The following is a 17,557-nucleotide window of genomic DNA, read 5'->3' as shown; positions in this document are numbered from 1 at the left end:
GAATTTGGTTTAATTTTTTTTAAAATCCACAGAATATGAAACATATACATATAGGCTCAATATGTGCACACACTCACAAGTCTGTAATAAGTGGTGCTAAAGGTTGAACAATGTCTTTTAACTTGACACAGTAAACATCTATTAAATTGCCATTAATGATCATGATTGACAAGAACCAGTATGTCTTTGATAGCATAAAAAGGATTTGTTTTAACTTGATTTTGCACTAATTGGACATTTAGTAAGAATAATGGGAGTCCAGGGAATTAAGTGAAGAAATATGGTATCTAACCAGATTCCCTACTCTGGGTGGCTTTGCCTTGGCCTCTAGAATCCTGGAGTAGTTTTTTGACCAAGATATGTCCTTCAATGTACATACTGTAATAAACAATTATGTAGGACTGCTTTCTTCTTCAATATTTCTAAAATTAGAAACATCCTGTCTCAGAGTGATGCTGAAAACCCAGTTCATGAATTTCTTACTTCTAGAGCGGACTACTGTGATTTGTTACTACCAGGATGTCCTAAAAACTCCCTGCGAAGCCTTCAGTAACAAGAGTGCTGACAGGGACTAGAAAGAGAGAGCATATTTCTCCTCTATTGGCTTCTCTTCATTGGTTCTCTGTTAAATCCAGAATACAATTTAAAATTCTTCTCCTCACATAGAAGGTACTGTATAATCAGGCGCCAGCAGGTCTTAAAGACCTTATAGTACAGTATCACCTCAACTGAGCACTTTGCTCTCAGTGTGCGGGCTTACTTGTAGTTCCTAGGATATTTAAAGGGAGAAGTAGAGGCAGAGTCTTCAGTTTTCAGGCCCCTGTTCTGTGGAATCAGAGTATTAAAGTGTACAGGGAGTGCAGAATTATTAGGCAAATGAGTATTTTGTCCACATCATCCTCTTCATGCATGTTGTCTTACTCCGAGGTGTATAGGCTCGAAAGCCTACTACCAATTAAGCATATTAGGTGATGTGCATCTCTGCAATGAGAAGGGGTACGGTCTAATGACATCAACACCCTATATCAGGTGTGCATAATTATTAGGCAACGTCCTTTCCTTTGGCAAAATGGGTCAAAAGAAGGACTTGACAGGCTCAGAAAAGTCAAAAATAGTGAGATATCTTGCAGAGGGATACAGCAGTCTCAAAATTGCAAAGCTTCTGAAGCATGATCATCGAACAATCAAGCGTTTCATTCAAAATAGTCAACAGGGTCGCAAGAAGCGTGTGGAAAAACCAAGGCGCAAAATAACTGCCCATGAACTGAGAAAAGTCAAGCGTGCTCAAGCGTGCAGCTGCCAAGATGCCACTTGCCACCAGTTTGGCCATATTTCAGAGCTGCAACATCACTGGAGTGCCCAAAAGCACAAGGTGTGCAATACTCAGAGACATGGCCAAGGTAAGAAAGGCTGAAAGACGACCACCACTGAACAAGACACACAAGCTGAAACGTCAAGACTGGGCCAAGAAATATCTCAAGACTGATTTTTCTAAGGTTTTATGGACTGATGAAATGAGAGTGAGTCTTGATGGGCCAGATGGATGGGCCCGTGGCTGGATTGGTAAAGGGCAGAGAGCTCCAGTCCGACTCAGACGCCAGCAAGGTGGAGGTGGAGTACTGGTTTGGGCTGGTATCATCAAAGATGAGCTTGTGGGGCCTTTTCGGCTTGAGGATGGAGTCAAGCTCAACTCCCAGTTCTACTGCCAGTTTCTGGAAGACACCTTCTTCAAGCAGTGGTACAGGAAGAAGTCTGCATCCTTCAAGAAAAACATGATTTTCATGCAGGACAATGCTCCATCACACGCGTCCAAGTACTCCACAGCGTGGCTGGCAAGAAAGGGTATAAAAGAAGAAAAACTAATGACATGGCCACCTTGTTCACCTGATCTGGACCCCATTGAGAACCTGTGGTCCATCATCAAATGTGAGATTTACAAGGAGGGAAAACAGTACACCTCTCTGAACAGTGTCTGGGAGGCTGTGGTTGCTGCTGCACGCAATGTTGATGGTGAACAGATCAAAACACTGACAGAATCCATGGATGGCAGGCTTTTGAGTGTCCTTGCAAAGAAAGGTGGCTATATTGGTCGCTGATTTGTTTTTGTTTTGTTTTTGAATGTCAGAAATGTATATTTGTGAATGTGGAGATGTTATATTGGTTTCACTGGTAAAAATAAATAATTGAAATGGGTATATATTTGTTTTTTGTTAAGTTGCCTAATAATTATGCACAGTAATAGTCACCTGCACACACTGATATCCCCCTAAAATAGCTAAAACTAAAAACAAACTAAAAACTACTTCCAAAAACATTCAGCTTTGATATTGAGTTTTTTGGGTTCATTGAGAACATGGTTGTTGTTCAGTAATAAAATTATTCCTCAAAAATACAACTTGCCTAATAATTCTGCACTCCCTGTATAGAGGGCAAAAAGCATGAGCAAATTTCAAGATTGCTGCATAACTAACAACACTAGGTCACTCTGCTGTTTCTTCTCAAAATGTGCCATTCTGTTACATTATGTTTTAGGCTATGTCATCTTGTTTTATGTAAAAGGAAAAGGGATGAAAATAATTTAATTCACCCTAACATTAAGCACTCCAAATGAAGTGCATAAAAAAATGAAGAAATATTTATTAAATTTTCAAATGTACAACTATATTTTGACTTTTTTCTTACATTTGTGTAGTTGACTTATAATGTTAATGTCCAAAAATAGCTGCAACTAAGATTGTTGGTGCCATATTTGGATGCTGGTGGAGGTTTGAGGCTTTAAAGATCATGTTGCTCATCATCCTTCCATTCACTTGAAGCATTCCATTAGAATTATAGTACCAGCTTTATTATGATCCTGGTGAGATCATCTTTCTTGCATACAAAATTGCCGTTGCCTGTATCTGCTTTTTTTTTTTTTTTTTTTTTACTAGTACTCTAATTCCTGTAGTTCTGTGCTGCAGCAACACGTGTAAACACACATGACTCAAACAGCGTTTTGTAATACACAAATAGTCTCTTTCTGTGTCTTATTCACTGTTGGCATAGCTGCTATAGAATCAGCTATATCTATTTCTTCTGGACAGACCTTGCGGAGTTTGTATTTTTGGGCCTGTTCCTGGTGGAGATGTCCATGAAAATGTATGGTCTTGGGCCCCAGAACTACTTTCACTCCTCTTTCAACTGTTTTGACTTCGGGGTGAGTTGCCCACTTCAGTTGACTGTTTCGTCAATTTGTTGTGCATTTTGAGAACATTTATAGGGAAACTAGCATGATTCAGAACTAGTTCTATAGAAAAGAAATGTAGCAAATTATTGAAGAAAGAAATTCAGACGGTTTTGATTTATCAAACTGTGTTCACAGGTGATCATTGGCAGTATTTTTGAGGTGGTCTGGGCAGCCATGAAGCCTGGGGCTTCATTTGGAATCAGTGTCCTGCGAGCACTGAGGCTGCTCCGGATCTTCAAAGTCACCAAGTGAGTAAATGGAAATGTTTGTCTGTGTTCTGTAAAACCGGATTACACAATGGATTCATACTGGTGTGTCTTTGTGTAGGTACTGGAACTCATTAAGGAACCTTGTGGTATCCCTACTCAACTCCATGAAGTCCATTATTAGCCTGCTGTTTCTGCTCTTCCTCTTCATCGTGGTCTTTGCTCTGCTGGGTATGCAGCTCTTTGGTGGCCAGTGAGTAGATTTTTTCTGCTGATTTATTATTTATTTATTGTGATGCAGCTAATGACAAGACTCTTGGCAGGATTTACTAAGCAGGAAAAATTAGCTGGAGCAGCATTTCGGTAAGGCAATGATGGAGCACATTACTGTACTAAATCCAGTAATTAGACCAGTGGTTCCCAAACTTTTTTTGCTAGGCAGGGGGGCCTAGCAAAAAAAGTTTGCGAACATTTTTCCTGTAAAACAAAGGGGGTTGTTTTACAAGAATAATGTTCGCGACCCCCCCCCCCCCCCCCCCCCTTGTTGCACGTACATGCACACATGCACAAACACATCCTCCAACCACACACACACCCATATTTTGCTCCATTGCGGTTTCTTTCACACCTCAAACATTTAGTAAACAATTCAACAAATACAAGTAATCTGCAACAAATGACAGGTAGTAATAAAATAAACTACTAACTCTTTTAGGCTACTTCCACACCAACACGGATATTTTTGAAAACGCAGCTGTTTCGTCCACACGTAAACGGCGTTTCCTATCACCAAAAACTGAGATTTTTTAAAACTCATTTTTTTCCGTTTACGTGTGGGTGAGGAATACAGAGTTCATCACGCAACGTCAAAGGTATGTGCCTTTTTTCACGTCACGCTGTGCGCCACGTTTACATGAGATGAATTGCAGAATGGGAGATAGAGACAAAATACTGTTACTGTTAATCTTACTGTCTTCAGGTTTTACATGCTTACATATACACACGCAGTTACTGTCCCTCCATTTAGAAAGTAGTGATGGGATTTCCAGCTCTTTTTAGAGAACCGGCTCTTTCGGCTCGGCTCACTAAAAAGAGCCAGCTCTTTTGGCTCCCAACCGCCTCTTCAGGTTGTTTTGTTGCTTTAATTAATTAATTATCAACAACAATATAAAATTATGCACAAAAGGAATTAGTAATGTAAAAAAACGTGGTTTTCTTTATGTATGCTTATATATAAATATTTATGGGGGTCCCTAGAGACGAAACACGTACAAACTTCAAAGCACTTAGAAATTCCAAAGCACGTACAAACTCCAAAACACATTTCTAGCGTTAACTAAACTTCCAAAACAGAGCTACCTAGATCACTTAAATTACACAATCGAATTCATACGTCTATTGTTTTTGTATTAATACACAAACACTCATATATATATATATATATATATATATATATTCAAATTATTTAAAAAAAACTTCATTTACCTGTTACTACCACACACTCAATCCGATTGTTGGTACTTCCTGGCTTGTGTAGCCACTAGGTAACAAAATCTCAACACGGCCCCTAGCATCCTGGAGCATTTCCGTTGTGTTTTGGAGTTTGTACGTGTTTTGTCTCTGTAAATATACTTTTATTTATTCACGCCACATAAAATGTAATAAATAAATTATAAAATACAGAAACCAGCTATTTACATTTCATACATTTCAACTTTTAACTACTTAAATTTTCAGCTTTTTCCTTTTAAACAAATTCAAAGTGAAACAACACAAAACACTGCAAACCACAAAACAATAAAATATAAATTAAAATATGGGGAAAAAAAGAACGCCCAGATCTTTAATTAAGGGAAAGGTTGGCATTTAGAAATATTAATATCACACTCAACTGACTGCGTTTTATCTTCCCATTGCACTGATGGGTGGACAGTTCTTAGGTGCCTGTGCATGTTGTTTGTGGAGCTGGCTCTATATGATATCCTTTTCTTGTAGACACTCTGCCTTTTTTTTGTCAATAAGATTGACGTCTGGTTCCAGACTTTGCTTCTTTTCTTTGTGTCACTCATTTTCTTTACTGTACTTTTCCAATGTGACGGTGTTGTCTCTTGTTGCTCCCGGCTCTCTTTCTTTCCCTCTCCCTCCTGCTCTTGTTGTGTGCTACTGCTGTTGCGAGTGTAACTACCGCCCAGCCCCCTCAGCTCAGTGCTGTGCAGAGGGGGGAGGGGCGCAAACGCAAGGCTCTGTTTGCCGTCTCTGCTCAGCGCAAACACAAGGGTGACTTGCAGTGTGAAGCAAAAAAAAGTGAAAGAGAGGGCAGGAGAAAGAAAAAAACAAGCAAACAAAAAAATCCACGGCTCCCAATAAGGAGCCGGTTCACATCGTTCACTTCAAAGATCCGGCTCTAAGAGCCATTTCGTTCGCGACCGACCCATCAATATTAGAAAGGCAGAGGCATATTTTCTAGTCTTTGGCTCAGAATGAAGTTGGTTTGGAAACATATTCAGCTATGCTTCATCTCCTGCTTTGCGTTTCTGTGAGCGCGACGTGCTATCAGTGTCCAAGCGTCTTGTTCCACCCCCCTTTTCATACCGCTACCACTACAATCAACTGATTTAGGTTGGTGTGCAGGTGGAGGACAATGGTGAAGCAATATAGAGATACAAGGATTGAGAAATGGAGATGTGAATATTACATATATTTTGGTTGCACAAAAGGATAACTGACAGCAAAGTGGAAACAATGATTAATTAAAAAAAACAAAACACGTTATACTGCTAACAGAACTTTGGCTCTTTGCAAGCCTCTGAACAAACAGCATGCTAACGCAATGCTAGCCAAGAACCCTGCATGATTATCTTTTGCCTACAATGGGTTTGAAGTAATTAAGTCCCAGTTGACAGACACCACTACAAGCCTCTTAAATTTGAGAAGGAAAAATAGTCAGTGATCAACCACGAGGTCCCACAGCCTCAGATGACTCAAATTTAATGATAAACATATATATTTGGAATAATTTACAGGAGTGTAATTGAGAGGACAATAAGTTGCTCAATACAGCAGGAGGTGGAGGATGAGTGAGAGGTATAGTGCTGAGGCTTTGTAGACTAATCACAGTCAGAGACTATTCATCTCCCTGCAGGTTTAATTTTGAAGACGAAACACCGACAACCAATTTTGACACATTCCCAGCAGCCATTCTCACCGTCTTCCAGGTAAAGATCAATTAAGTCATGTTATATTTTTTCATACTACCACTGAACTGGACCCCTAAAGCAGTCTCTGTCTCCCCTGCAGATCCTAACTGGAGAGGACTGGAACGCAGTCATGTACCATGGGATTGAATCCCAGGGGGGTGTGCATGGGGGAATGTTCTCTTCCATTTATTTCATCGTACTTACTCTCTTTGGAAATTGTATCCTGCCTCATATATCAAGATAGATTCTCTTTGTTGACACCAGGCAGCTTTATAGCCCTGCCAAAGTTTTTATTATTGATTTGAAGATTAGCTGGACCTGTAAATACTGATTCTGTGTTTATCAATCCTTTGGTGTTTTCCTGAGAACATAAATAACCAGACACCCTCCTCAATGTGTTCTTGGCCATTGCTGTTGATAATCTTGCAAATGCCCAGGAGCTCACTAAGGTACGATATATTGTTATATATTTCATTTAATTTTTCACCCTTAGTAAAATCTTCCATGGCCTTTACTTCATTTTTTCTTAATCCTCTGAATCATCCTCAGTCTTAACTTTAACTAAAGGTAGTCAGATTTTTGATCTATTTTTATGCCTGTTTTCTCTAAATAAAGGGCCATGGTGTGATGACAGAGGGTTAAGACACAGCACTGACAAGATTATGATGTAATCATTATGATGTCATAATCTTGGATGAGTAGGTTGATGGACATCCTTAGATTAAGGATCGAGTTCTTTAGATAACTGGAAGGTGTAGAAGAACTCTTGCAATCTTCTTTACTTAGCCCTCAGGGACATTCCATGTCAACTGGCCAAATGCTTATAACGCTGACTATCTTGGATTTCTCAGAAAAAGTCCCCTGCTAATGCTATAACACCTGGTGTAATACAAAAGCCAATTTTTGTGTTATGCCATTATTAGTTCATAATAATGAAGTATGTTCATTATTATGAACATAATAACAGGGGCTATGTTGTCTGGGGGCTTTTGCCCCCTGGTAGGGTCTCCCATGGCAAATTGGCCCTGGGTGAGGGACCAGACAAAGAGCGATTCATAAGACCCTTATGAAAAGGACATCGAGGGAACAGTTTACCCTGCCCGGGATAGGGTTACCGGGGCCCCGCCCTGGAGCCAGGCCCGGGGAGGGTGCCCGAGGGCGAGCGTCTGGTGGCCGGGCCAGAGCCCGAAGAGGAGACATGGGCCCATCGTCCCGCAGGCCCACCACCCGCACGAGGCGCCATAGGGGTCGGGTGCATTGTGTGCCGGGTGGCGGTCAGGAGCGGAGGCCCTGGCGGACTGACCCCCGGCTGCCAAGACTGGCAATTGGGACATGGAATGTCACCTCTCTGGTGGGGAAGGAGTCTGAGTTAGTGCGTGAGGTTGAGAGGTACCGGCTAGATATAGTCGGGCTCACCTCTACGCATGGCTTGGGCTCTGGAACCAGTCTCCTGGAGAGGGGCTGGACTCTGTCTCAGTCTGGAGTTGCCCCTGGTGAGAGGCGGCGGACTGGGGTGGGTATCCTAATATCCCCTCGGCTTGCTGCCGGTACGTTGGGGTTTTTCCCGGTGGACGAGAGGGTTTGTTCCCTGCGCCTTAGGGTCGGGGAACGGGTCCTGACTGTCATCTGCGCTTATGCACCGAGTGGCAGTTCAGAGTACCCAGCCTTCTTAGAGTCCCTGGGGGGGGGGGGGGGGGGGGGGGGGTGCTGGAGGGTGCTCCACCTGGAGACTCTGTTGTCCTGCTGGGAGACTTCAATGCTCACGTGGGTAACGACAGCGAGACCTGGAGGGGCGTGATTGGGAGGAACAGCCTCCCTGATCTGAACCTGAGCGGTGCTCTGTTATTGGACTTCTGTGCTAATCACAGTTTGGCCATAACGAACACCCTGTTCGAACATAAGAGTGTCCATAAGTGCACGTGGCACCAGGATGCTCTAGGCCGTAGGTCGATGATCGATTTTGTAATCGTATCAGCAGACCTGCGACCATATGTTCTGGACACTCGGGTAAAGAGAGGGGCTGAGCTGTCAACTGATCACCACCTGGTGGTGAGTTGGATCAGGTGGCGGGGGAAGACGCTGGACAGACCTGGTGCACCTAAACGCGTAGTGAGGGTGTGCTGGGAATGTCTAGCAGAGGCCCCAGTCCGCGAGATCTTCAACGCACACCTCCGGCAGAGCTTCAACAGCATTCCGAGGGAGACTGGGGACATTGAGTCCGAATGGACCATGTTCAGCGTCTCCATTGCCGAAGCTGCTGCATTGAGCTGCGGCCACAAGGTGGTTGGTGCCTGCCGTGGTGGTAATCCCCGAACCAAATGGTGACCACCAGAGGTGAAGGGAGCCACCAGGCTGAAGAAGGAGTCCTATCGGGCTTGGTTAGCCTGTGGGACTCCGGAGGCAGCCGACAGGTATCGACAGGCCAAGCGGAATGCGGCTCGGGCAGTGGCTGAAGCAAAAACTCGGGTGTGGGAGGAGTTCGGAGAGGCCATGGAAAAAGACTTTCGGGCTGCCTCGAAGAGATTCTGGCAAACCGTCAGACGTCTCAGGAGGGGAAAGCGGTGCTCTACCTGCAGTTTGTATAGTGCTGGCGGAGCGCTGCTGATGTCGACTGAGAAAATTGTCAGGCGGTGGAAGGAATACTTCGAGGACCTCCTTAATCCCACTGACACGTCTTCCGAGGAGGAAGCAGAGTCTGGGGATGAGGGGAATGACCCGCCAATTTCCGGGGGCGAGGTCACTGAGGCAGTTAAACAACTCCTTGGTGGCAGAGCCCCTGGTGTTGATGAGGTCCGCCCCGAGTTCCTGAAGGCTCTGGACGTTGTAGGGCTGTCCTGGTTGACACGCCTCTGCAATGTTGCGTGGAGATCAGGGGCAGTACCTGTGGACTGGCAGACCGGGGTGGTGGTCCCCATCTTCAAGAAAGGGGACCGGAGGGTGTGTTCCAACTACAGGGGGATCACACTCCTCAGCCTCCCTGGGAAAGTCTATGCCAGGGTGCTGGAAAGGAGAGTTCGTCCGTTAGTCGAACCTCGGATACAGGAGGAACAATGCGGTTTTCGTCCTGGTCGCGGAACACTGGACCAGCTCTTTATCCTCTCCAGGATACTTGAGGGTGCATGGGAGTTTGCCCAACCAGTCTACATGTGTTTTGTGGACTTGGAGAAGGCATTCGACCGTGTCCTTCGGGGTGTCCTGTGGGGGGTGTTGCGGGAATATGGGGTGTCTGGCCCATTGCTACGGGCCATTCGATCCCTATACAACCGTTGCAAGAGCTTGGTTCGCATTGCCGGCAATAAGTCGGACTCGTTCCCGGTGGGTGATGGGCTCCGCCAGGGCTGCCCTTTGTCTCCGGTTCTGTTCATAATTTTTATGGACAGGATTTCTAGGCGCAGCCAAGTGGCGGAGGGCTTTCGCTTTGGTGGCCTCAGAATCTCATCTCTGATTTTTGCAGATGATGTGGTTCTGTTGGCTTCATCGGGTGAGGGCCTCCAGCTCGCACTGGAGCGGTTCGCAGCCGAGTGTGAAGCAGCGGGAATGAGGATCAGCACCTCCAAATCTGAGGCCATGGTTCTCAGCCGGAAAAGGGTGGAGTGCCCACTCCGGGTCGGGGATGAGTTCCTGCCCCAAGTGGAGGAGTTCAAGTATGTCGGGGTCTTGTTCGCGAGTGATGGGAGAAGGGAGCCGGAGATCGACAGACGGATTGGGGCTGCAGCTGCAGTAATGCGGACGCTGCACTGGTCCGTCGTGGTGAAGAGGGAGCTGAGTGTAAAAGCGAAGCTCTCAATTTACCGGTCGATCTACGTCCCTACCCTCACCTATGGCCACGAGCTGTGGGTAGTGACCGAAAGAACGAGATCGCGGATACAAGCGGCAGAAATGAGCTTCCTCCGAAGGGTGGCTGGCCTCTCCCTTAGAGATAGGGTGAGAAGTTCGGCCATCCGGGAGGGGCTCAGAGTAGAGCAGCTGCTGCTCCACATCGAAAGGAGCCAGCTGAGGTGGTTCGGGCATCTGACAAGGATGCCCCCTGGGCGCCTCCTGGGTGAGGTGTTCCAGGCATGTCCCACCGGGAGGAGGCCCCGGGGCAGACCCAGGACACGCTGGAGAGATTATATCTCTCGGCTGGCCTGGGAACGCCTTGGTATTCCCCCGGATAAGCTGGAGGAGGTGGCTGGGGAGAGGGAGGTCTAGGCCTCTTTGCTTAGGCTGCTGCCCCCGCGACCCGGCCCCGGACAAAGCGGATGAAAATGGATGGATGGATGGATAGTTCATAAAATATTTTTTATGAAGTTCTAGGCATTTTCAAGCCTTTTCTGAGGGAAAAGTGTATCACAAAAACAAAAGAATAAGAAATATTGCTAGATAGTGTAATCAGAGTAGAACCAAATTTGGCCGTTTCTGGATGGTACTCTAATTAATTAATTTAGTTAATGTGCATATTTTTTATTTTCATTTCAAATGATCATTTTTTGATAATCTTCACAGTTATCATTTTCTGTTAAACCATATTCACTATAATGTTATGATTCTAAGTTATCCTGTTAGATATATAATATACTAATGATACTTCTGAAAACTTAGCTTCATATATCAAATACTTTTCAACATATGTATTTAAACAAAGGTCGGTTGACCCACTTTCATTTTTTCATACATAATGTGAAATAGTTAATGTTATAGTTTTCTAGTTATAACTGAGAAAATAATTTTGTTAAATATATGCATATCTTGCTTCTAAATTTTAACCAGAGTTTTCAGAATCTTCCGGGGCTGCGCTTGTCAAAATGGTAGCCATTTAAAGCAGGTCTTGAAAATGAAACACATGCATATATTTAGCTAACTTGAGTAGTAATTGAGTAGAAATTTAGAATTTAGTTCTATTTGGGTTGCAATATTTACTTTTAGTTTTGTTTTGTGGTATAGCTTGTGATATTTGCTCATGAAATAAAGATTTTTTTTATGAAATATTAATTTTTTTGTCACAAAAATGAAAAAAAAGTCTTTATTATTCTATATTATAAAATTATTCTGTTTTTATCATCATTCCTAAAGCTTTTGATGTAAAACAAACAAACAAACACAATTCTGATTTTAACTAAGGTCTAAACCTATGCTATATTTAGAAGAAAGGCAAGATAGATTTTTTTAATAATTAAAAGGGAAAGGTTTCAGTTTGAATTATCTATTTGTCCCTGATTGCCAGAACTTCACTATTTAATATGACAAAAAATGATATATTCTTATTGTTGGGGGTTAGAGTTAGAATTAGGGTGAAGGCTGGTGTCATCAATAGGTGGCTTAGACCTCAGAGGTTTAATTAAGGGTGTTTTCACACTGTTGGTGTTTAGTCCGTTTAGATCAAACTTGTCCTTTTATCTCTTTGTGCCATGTGTTCGATTTTTGTCTGTGTGAAAGAAAACCAGATTACATGTAAAAGGTGAGGAAAAGTGATTTGGAACAGACTAAAGATGCTATTGATGTCAAAATGCCCTAAGATGGCAAGCCCAGGTTTTGGCAAAAGAAAAAAGAACCTCGTAATCTTCAGTGATTTTACCCTTATAATATATCCATATTCTGAATGCTCCTGCTAGACTTAAATTTGCCTTGTTCTTTAATAGTGGACCTTCTATCAACAATGGTCACAGTAAAATAAATATATTATAAAGGACTTCTCAGTGTATTGAGTGACAACACCTCCGAGCTGCTGAAAAAGGCCCAACAGAGACTGTACTTCCTGAGAATTCTCAGGAGGAATAACATCACGCAGAGACTGCTGGTGTCCTTCTACAGAGCCACCATTGAGAGTGTTCTAACTTACTGCATATGCATCTGGTACACTAGCTGCACAGGGGCTCAGAGGAAAGCACTCCAAGGGATCATTAACACCGCCCAAAAGATCACTGGCTGCCCTCTCCCCACACTGGAAGTTCTACACAACGCCCACTGTTTTAAAAAGGCCCAAAACATCATAAAAGACACCTCACATCCTGGCCACTCCCTGTTCGAACTGTTGCCCTCAGGCAGACGGTACAGGGCAATCAGAGCAAGGACTAATAGACTCAAACACAGCTGTTATCCAACTGCAATAACACATCTGAATACTACAAAAAAATGTCCATCACGCCACTCTTGTGTTAATCTATGCACGGTCTGAAGCATGTGTGTGGGAATGTATGTGAATGTTTTACTGTTATATCTTATTAGTATTTTAAGTATTCTATCTATTTTATTTATTGAATTTTATTGTTTTATTTATATTTTGATATTGCTAGGGATGATGCAATGATCGGGGACCATTCTTAATTTCGTTGTTCTCATGACAATGACAATAAAGTTTCTGATTCTGATATTTATTATAGTCCTGAAATAAACACAAGTTAAAATATGTGTCCATGTATGTTTTTTTCTATACCTATAGGATGAAGAGGAGCAAGAGGAGGCTATTAATAAGAAACTTGCCCTCCAGAAGGCCAAGGAGGTAAAGGAAGTCAGCCCCATGTCAGCTGCTAACATTTCCATCACAGCGTAAGTCTACTTCCTTTAATGTTTGTCCCGACTTGATAAACTGCATCGTAGTGACTCCCAAGAATTGTGGGTGGTTTTCCTTTAGCTACATTAAGGACCACTTTACAAGTATGCAGTCTAAATCCTTCCATCCTGTGTCAATATTCAACACACAGAATACATTTTTGCATTTTTGATGTTCATATTAAATCTTTGTCCACAAAATATCATTACAAATATAGAAAAAAAGCAGAAATATGTAACAGCTTAGCACAAAACAACTCAGCTAGAATGGTTCTCTGAGATTGCAGACCAAAGCCAATGCTCAACTCTTCTGTGATATAACAAACACCATCTTAACAAATATCAGAATAGTATTTCCAAAGCTATTAGATCTGTGCAGGTTGGATACTAGCATTCCCTAGTGTTCAGCTGTTGCAAAATCACTTTGATTGGCTGTGACACATGTTCAGAAAACATCATTTTGTGAGGCTTGATGAGACAATCATCCCTGCCTACTGATAAATACTGGGAAATACATTTGTGACTAAAAAAAAGTTAATGTTTGTCAAAACAAAAACGTCAAATCCAGTGTGGCAGAAAAATTTAAACTTTAAACTTTGCTTGATCCAACAAATCAAATCATGCATATGGTTCAGAATGTGTTAATTGTTTATTCATATTTATATGTAAACAGTTCATTACATGGTCATTATCTGGAACACAAAACATCCTTGACTACTGTTTGTTAATTCAAATGAGACTTTCTCAATATCTTTGTTATCTATGCTAGCGCTTACATCTTGTGGAGATTTACCCACTTGAGGAATGGTCATCTGAAATATATGTACGTGGATGTTTTATATCTAAAACTTTTAATCCGAAAATATTTTTCTTTGAGACATCGTTTTAGAAAGTATTAGTGTGGATTGCACGGGCAGCACGGTGGCACGGTGGTTAGCACTGTTGCCGCACAGCAAGAAGGTCCTGAGTTCAATTCCACCATCAGGCCGGGGTCTTTCTGTGTGGAGTTTGCATGTTCTCCCCGTGTTTGCGTGGGTTCTCTCCGGGTACTCCGGCTTCCTCCCACTGTCCAAAGACATGCAGCTTGTGGGGATAGGTTAATTGGATAATCCAAATTGCCACTAGGTGTGAATGTGCGAGTGAATGAGAGTGCGAATGGTTGTCTGTCCCTATGTGTTAGCCCTGCGACAGACTGGCGACCTGTCCAGGGTGTACCCTGCCTTTCGCCCCATGACAGCTGGGATAGGCTCCAGCGCCCCCCGCGACCCTGAAAAGGATAAGCGGAAGCGAATGGATGGATGGATGGATAGTGTGGATTGACCATTGTCAAGGCTAATAGGATGGTAGACTTTAGCACAGCGCTCGGGAGATCACAGTTCAGTAAGACAAGAAAAGGGAAATAGTCCAGGAACAAAGCGAATCAACACATCCAAAATTTACAGTTCACACTCCCTTTCAACTGAGGATTAAGCGCACCACACCAGGGAAGGAAATCCAGGGGCCTGTGCACAGGAAACAGACAGTCAAAATCCGAGCAAAAACAGAGTAGCAGGAGCCAGGGTTTCAGCTAACCGATTAGCCCAATTACCAAACAAAGAGTTATCCTCATCCACTACCTTAAGTAGTGGATTCTTGATAAACATGTGGGTGATTAGAGCAGGTATGCCTGGCCAGAGTTGGGAACCCGTAAAAAGAGGAGAGAGGGGAAACACAAGGGAGAGCTAGACAAAAAACAAAACCTTGATGTGCAAGCCAAGGAAGACTCACTGTGTAGAATATGAAAGTTGCCCTTCTTCCAGTCCCACGTAGTACAGGACAGTAGACCGGCACTGGGATTCTATTGCGATTGGTAAGACGTTTATTTTGCTCCATGGTCCTTAGCAGGATAGCATAGGTAGCCTTCCAGTGGCAGTGCCAACTGCATAGATTATGCCATACGACAAGCTCACCTTCTATGGCATGTCATGACATCATGGGCATACTCCACCAAGCAAATTTACTTACAGGTATAAATAAAGTAACCTTGAATCCTTGGTCATCCCTGGTTACGTAATCATTATGATTACGTAACCAGGGATGACCAAGGACCAGAGGAGTAAGAAGGGCTTCAAACACATAGAAGCTCACATCTTCAGTGTGGTTGCCAGAGAGAGTGAGTGAGACAGTCTGAGTCTTGTGTGATATCAGGGAGGTCCTTTTCCATCCAGGGCCATGACTTAAAATACTTTACAGAGGGACATTATTGGGACATTGTTAGTGCGGGGGAGAATAAGAGCCAGGAGCATTCTGGGAAAGTTAAATTTTCACCTGTGTTTGCGGACATGGTCATCAATTTTTACACATTGCAAATTTACTTGATGAGCAGCCAACATCAGGGTTAGACTCAAAAACATTCCGAAATTTAGGAATGAAATCTTCAAAAGAAAGAATGGGGCTTGCTTTTAGCACAGCCTGTGCCCATTTTAGCACCTGGTCTTAAAATATCTCCACAAAAAAAGCAATCTTGGAACAATCTGACTCATATGCCCTTTTTTGTTTGAATACTAGCAAACTCTATGTGTAAGAAATCCAGCACATTTGCTAAACTCACCCTTGAACACCTCGGGAGTGGAGAGACAGTCAGTTCTCTGATCTGAGGAGGTGAGGGGATAGAGGCTGAAAATGGTGGATTAACCATACCTTTTTACTACCTTTTACCTCTGCGATTTCTTCAGCGATCATGGTTCGCCAATAATGTGGCGGAGCATTTGCTCATGCCAGTCCACTTCCTTTGAAGTGAAAGCACAGCTCACAAGAGTCAGCTCAGTCCATTTTTGTGGTTGTATTGTTCTGTCAGAGATGATTGGCAGGTCCAATAAAAACAGAGCCTTAGCCTCAGCAAGATGTGATGAATCTCGCCAACAAATATAAACATAAAAAACAAGCACAGAGAAACAAGAAGGAGAAACATTAAATACTAAGAGAAAAACAGACAAAGAACAAAACCTGGAGTAGACAGCCAAGCAGGATGGAGGCACCATGGCAGTCACAGTCAGAATGTTCTTTAATTAGATATATTAACATAACATATATTAAATAACCAACAATTGCACCAGTTTCTTAAACTGTCATGTAAATAACAACCAGGATAAGGGATTGTAGAACCTTAATTAAAACCTAATTGATTCCCCTTGTTTGCACATTATCCTATATGTAGTTAGGAAATGTCAAGATGATCAAGAAAACCACCCATCTGAATAAAGTATAATTTTGCCAAACCTCCTCTAAGGGTTAGACTCTGTTAGTGTCAGTGGACCTCTGGCTTGAGAATTTGAATCTCAAGGTTGTCTCCAAAAGTTGATTCTGTTCATGTGGACGTAGCGTTTTCAGTGGGAGAAACATTTCGTCACTCATCGAAGTGATTTCTTCAGTCTCAGCTGACTGCAGGTTTCCCTAATCTTATAAACAGTACATTTGCATAATGACTGAAACCAGCCCAGTCCTCATTTCATTCTCATTTGATAGGATACTAATAGACAGAGTAGACAGATAATAATTGAATGTTGTCTGGCTGTTTCTCTGACTTCATGCTATATGTTTTCCCCACGTTCCCCTTTTTTTTTTTTGTGCATGTGCAGTTTTCTAACATGCAGTTGAAGTAGCGTGCACTCTAGCAGCTCGTCCATCTGCAGCATTAGCTCACTGTGAGTTATTTTTACAACTTTGAAGTTCTGTCATTAACGTCCCCACATCCCTCTCCTGTTGACGTTAAACACTGTACTCTTATCAGGTAAACCTTTTTGTCATTCTGCCTTTGTGCCTAAAATGACATGGGGGCTCTTATCACTCATACCTTGTGACAGAGTTGTATGTGTCAGTAAAATTACGTGTGTATTTTTTACTGATTTTACTTGTAATCGACAAGTGTCGTGAGTGACTGTCAGCTCTTAACTCTTTATTATCATCACCTTTTGCTGATTTCTTTTCAGTGTCTGCCCTACCTCTTCTGTACAGTTTAGATTTCCTGCTTAAACCATGTATGTGGATGTATAACTGCAGGTTTGACTCATTTTCCAAGCTGGCTATTTTATTGTTCAGTGTATGTTGGGGCATAGTGTAAAATGTAAAGGTACAGTGGTTTAGAAATAATTTAAACCTGATATTTAGTTATTGAATTTAAATAGTAGAAAGATAATAACTGACACTTATGAACAATGATAGCTTTTAATCACAACTTAAAATATCAAATTATAATGTAGTGGTTTTTTGTTGTTTTTGTTATGAATATAATTCTGCAAGATTTAAGTGGGTGATTGCAGTCGAGATATTTAAGCACCTGAATTATTGTAATACAAAATTATTTGTGTTTTGTCTTGCTAAATGAAGGGAGTTCTTCACAAAAAGACATTGTATAGATTAGA

The 17,557-nt window shown here is 42.5% G+C and overlaps 1 protein-coding gene across 1 annotated transcript in view; it reads left to right on the top strand.

Annotated features, from left to right (window-relative positions):
• The window catches only part of LOC147317005 (voltage-dependent N-type calcium channel subunit alpha-1B-like), a 337,402-nt gene that overhangs the window by 126,059 nt on the left and 193,786 nt on the right, over positions 1–17,557 (top strand). Inside the window, exons 12-18 of the mRNA XM_086313576.1 lie at positions 3,084–3,196; positions 3,362–3,474; positions 3,554–3,685; positions 6,575–6,647; positions 6,730–6,847; positions 7,011–7,078; positions 13,048–13,154. Coding sequence (XP_086169702.1) covers positions 3,084–3,196; positions 3,362–3,474; positions 3,554–3,685; positions 6,575–6,647; positions 6,730–6,847; positions 7,011–7,078; positions 13,048–13,154 — 724 coding nt within the window. The remainder of the gene's footprint in view (positions 1–3,083; positions 3,197–3,361; positions 3,475–3,553; positions 3,686–6,574; positions 6,648–6,729; positions 6,848–7,010; positions 7,079–13,047; positions 13,155–17,557) is intronic.

Source organism: Aulonocara sp. 'chitande type north' Nkhata Bay, linkage group LG12, assembly GCF_057382095.1.
Source record: "Aulonocara sp. 'chitande type north' Nkhata Bay isolate Kocher_YH1m ecotype deep benthic linkage group LG12, A_spYH_male_GT1.1, whole genome shotgun sequence".
NCBI classification, from domain to species: domain Eukaryota; kingdom Metazoa; phylum Chordata; class Actinopteri; order Cichliformes; family Cichlidae; genus Aulonocara; species Aulonocara sp. 'chitande type north' Nkhata Bay.
The sequence above is the reverse complement of the archived record's forward strand: the minus strand, read 5'-3'. Positions and strand labels throughout refer to the sequence as shown.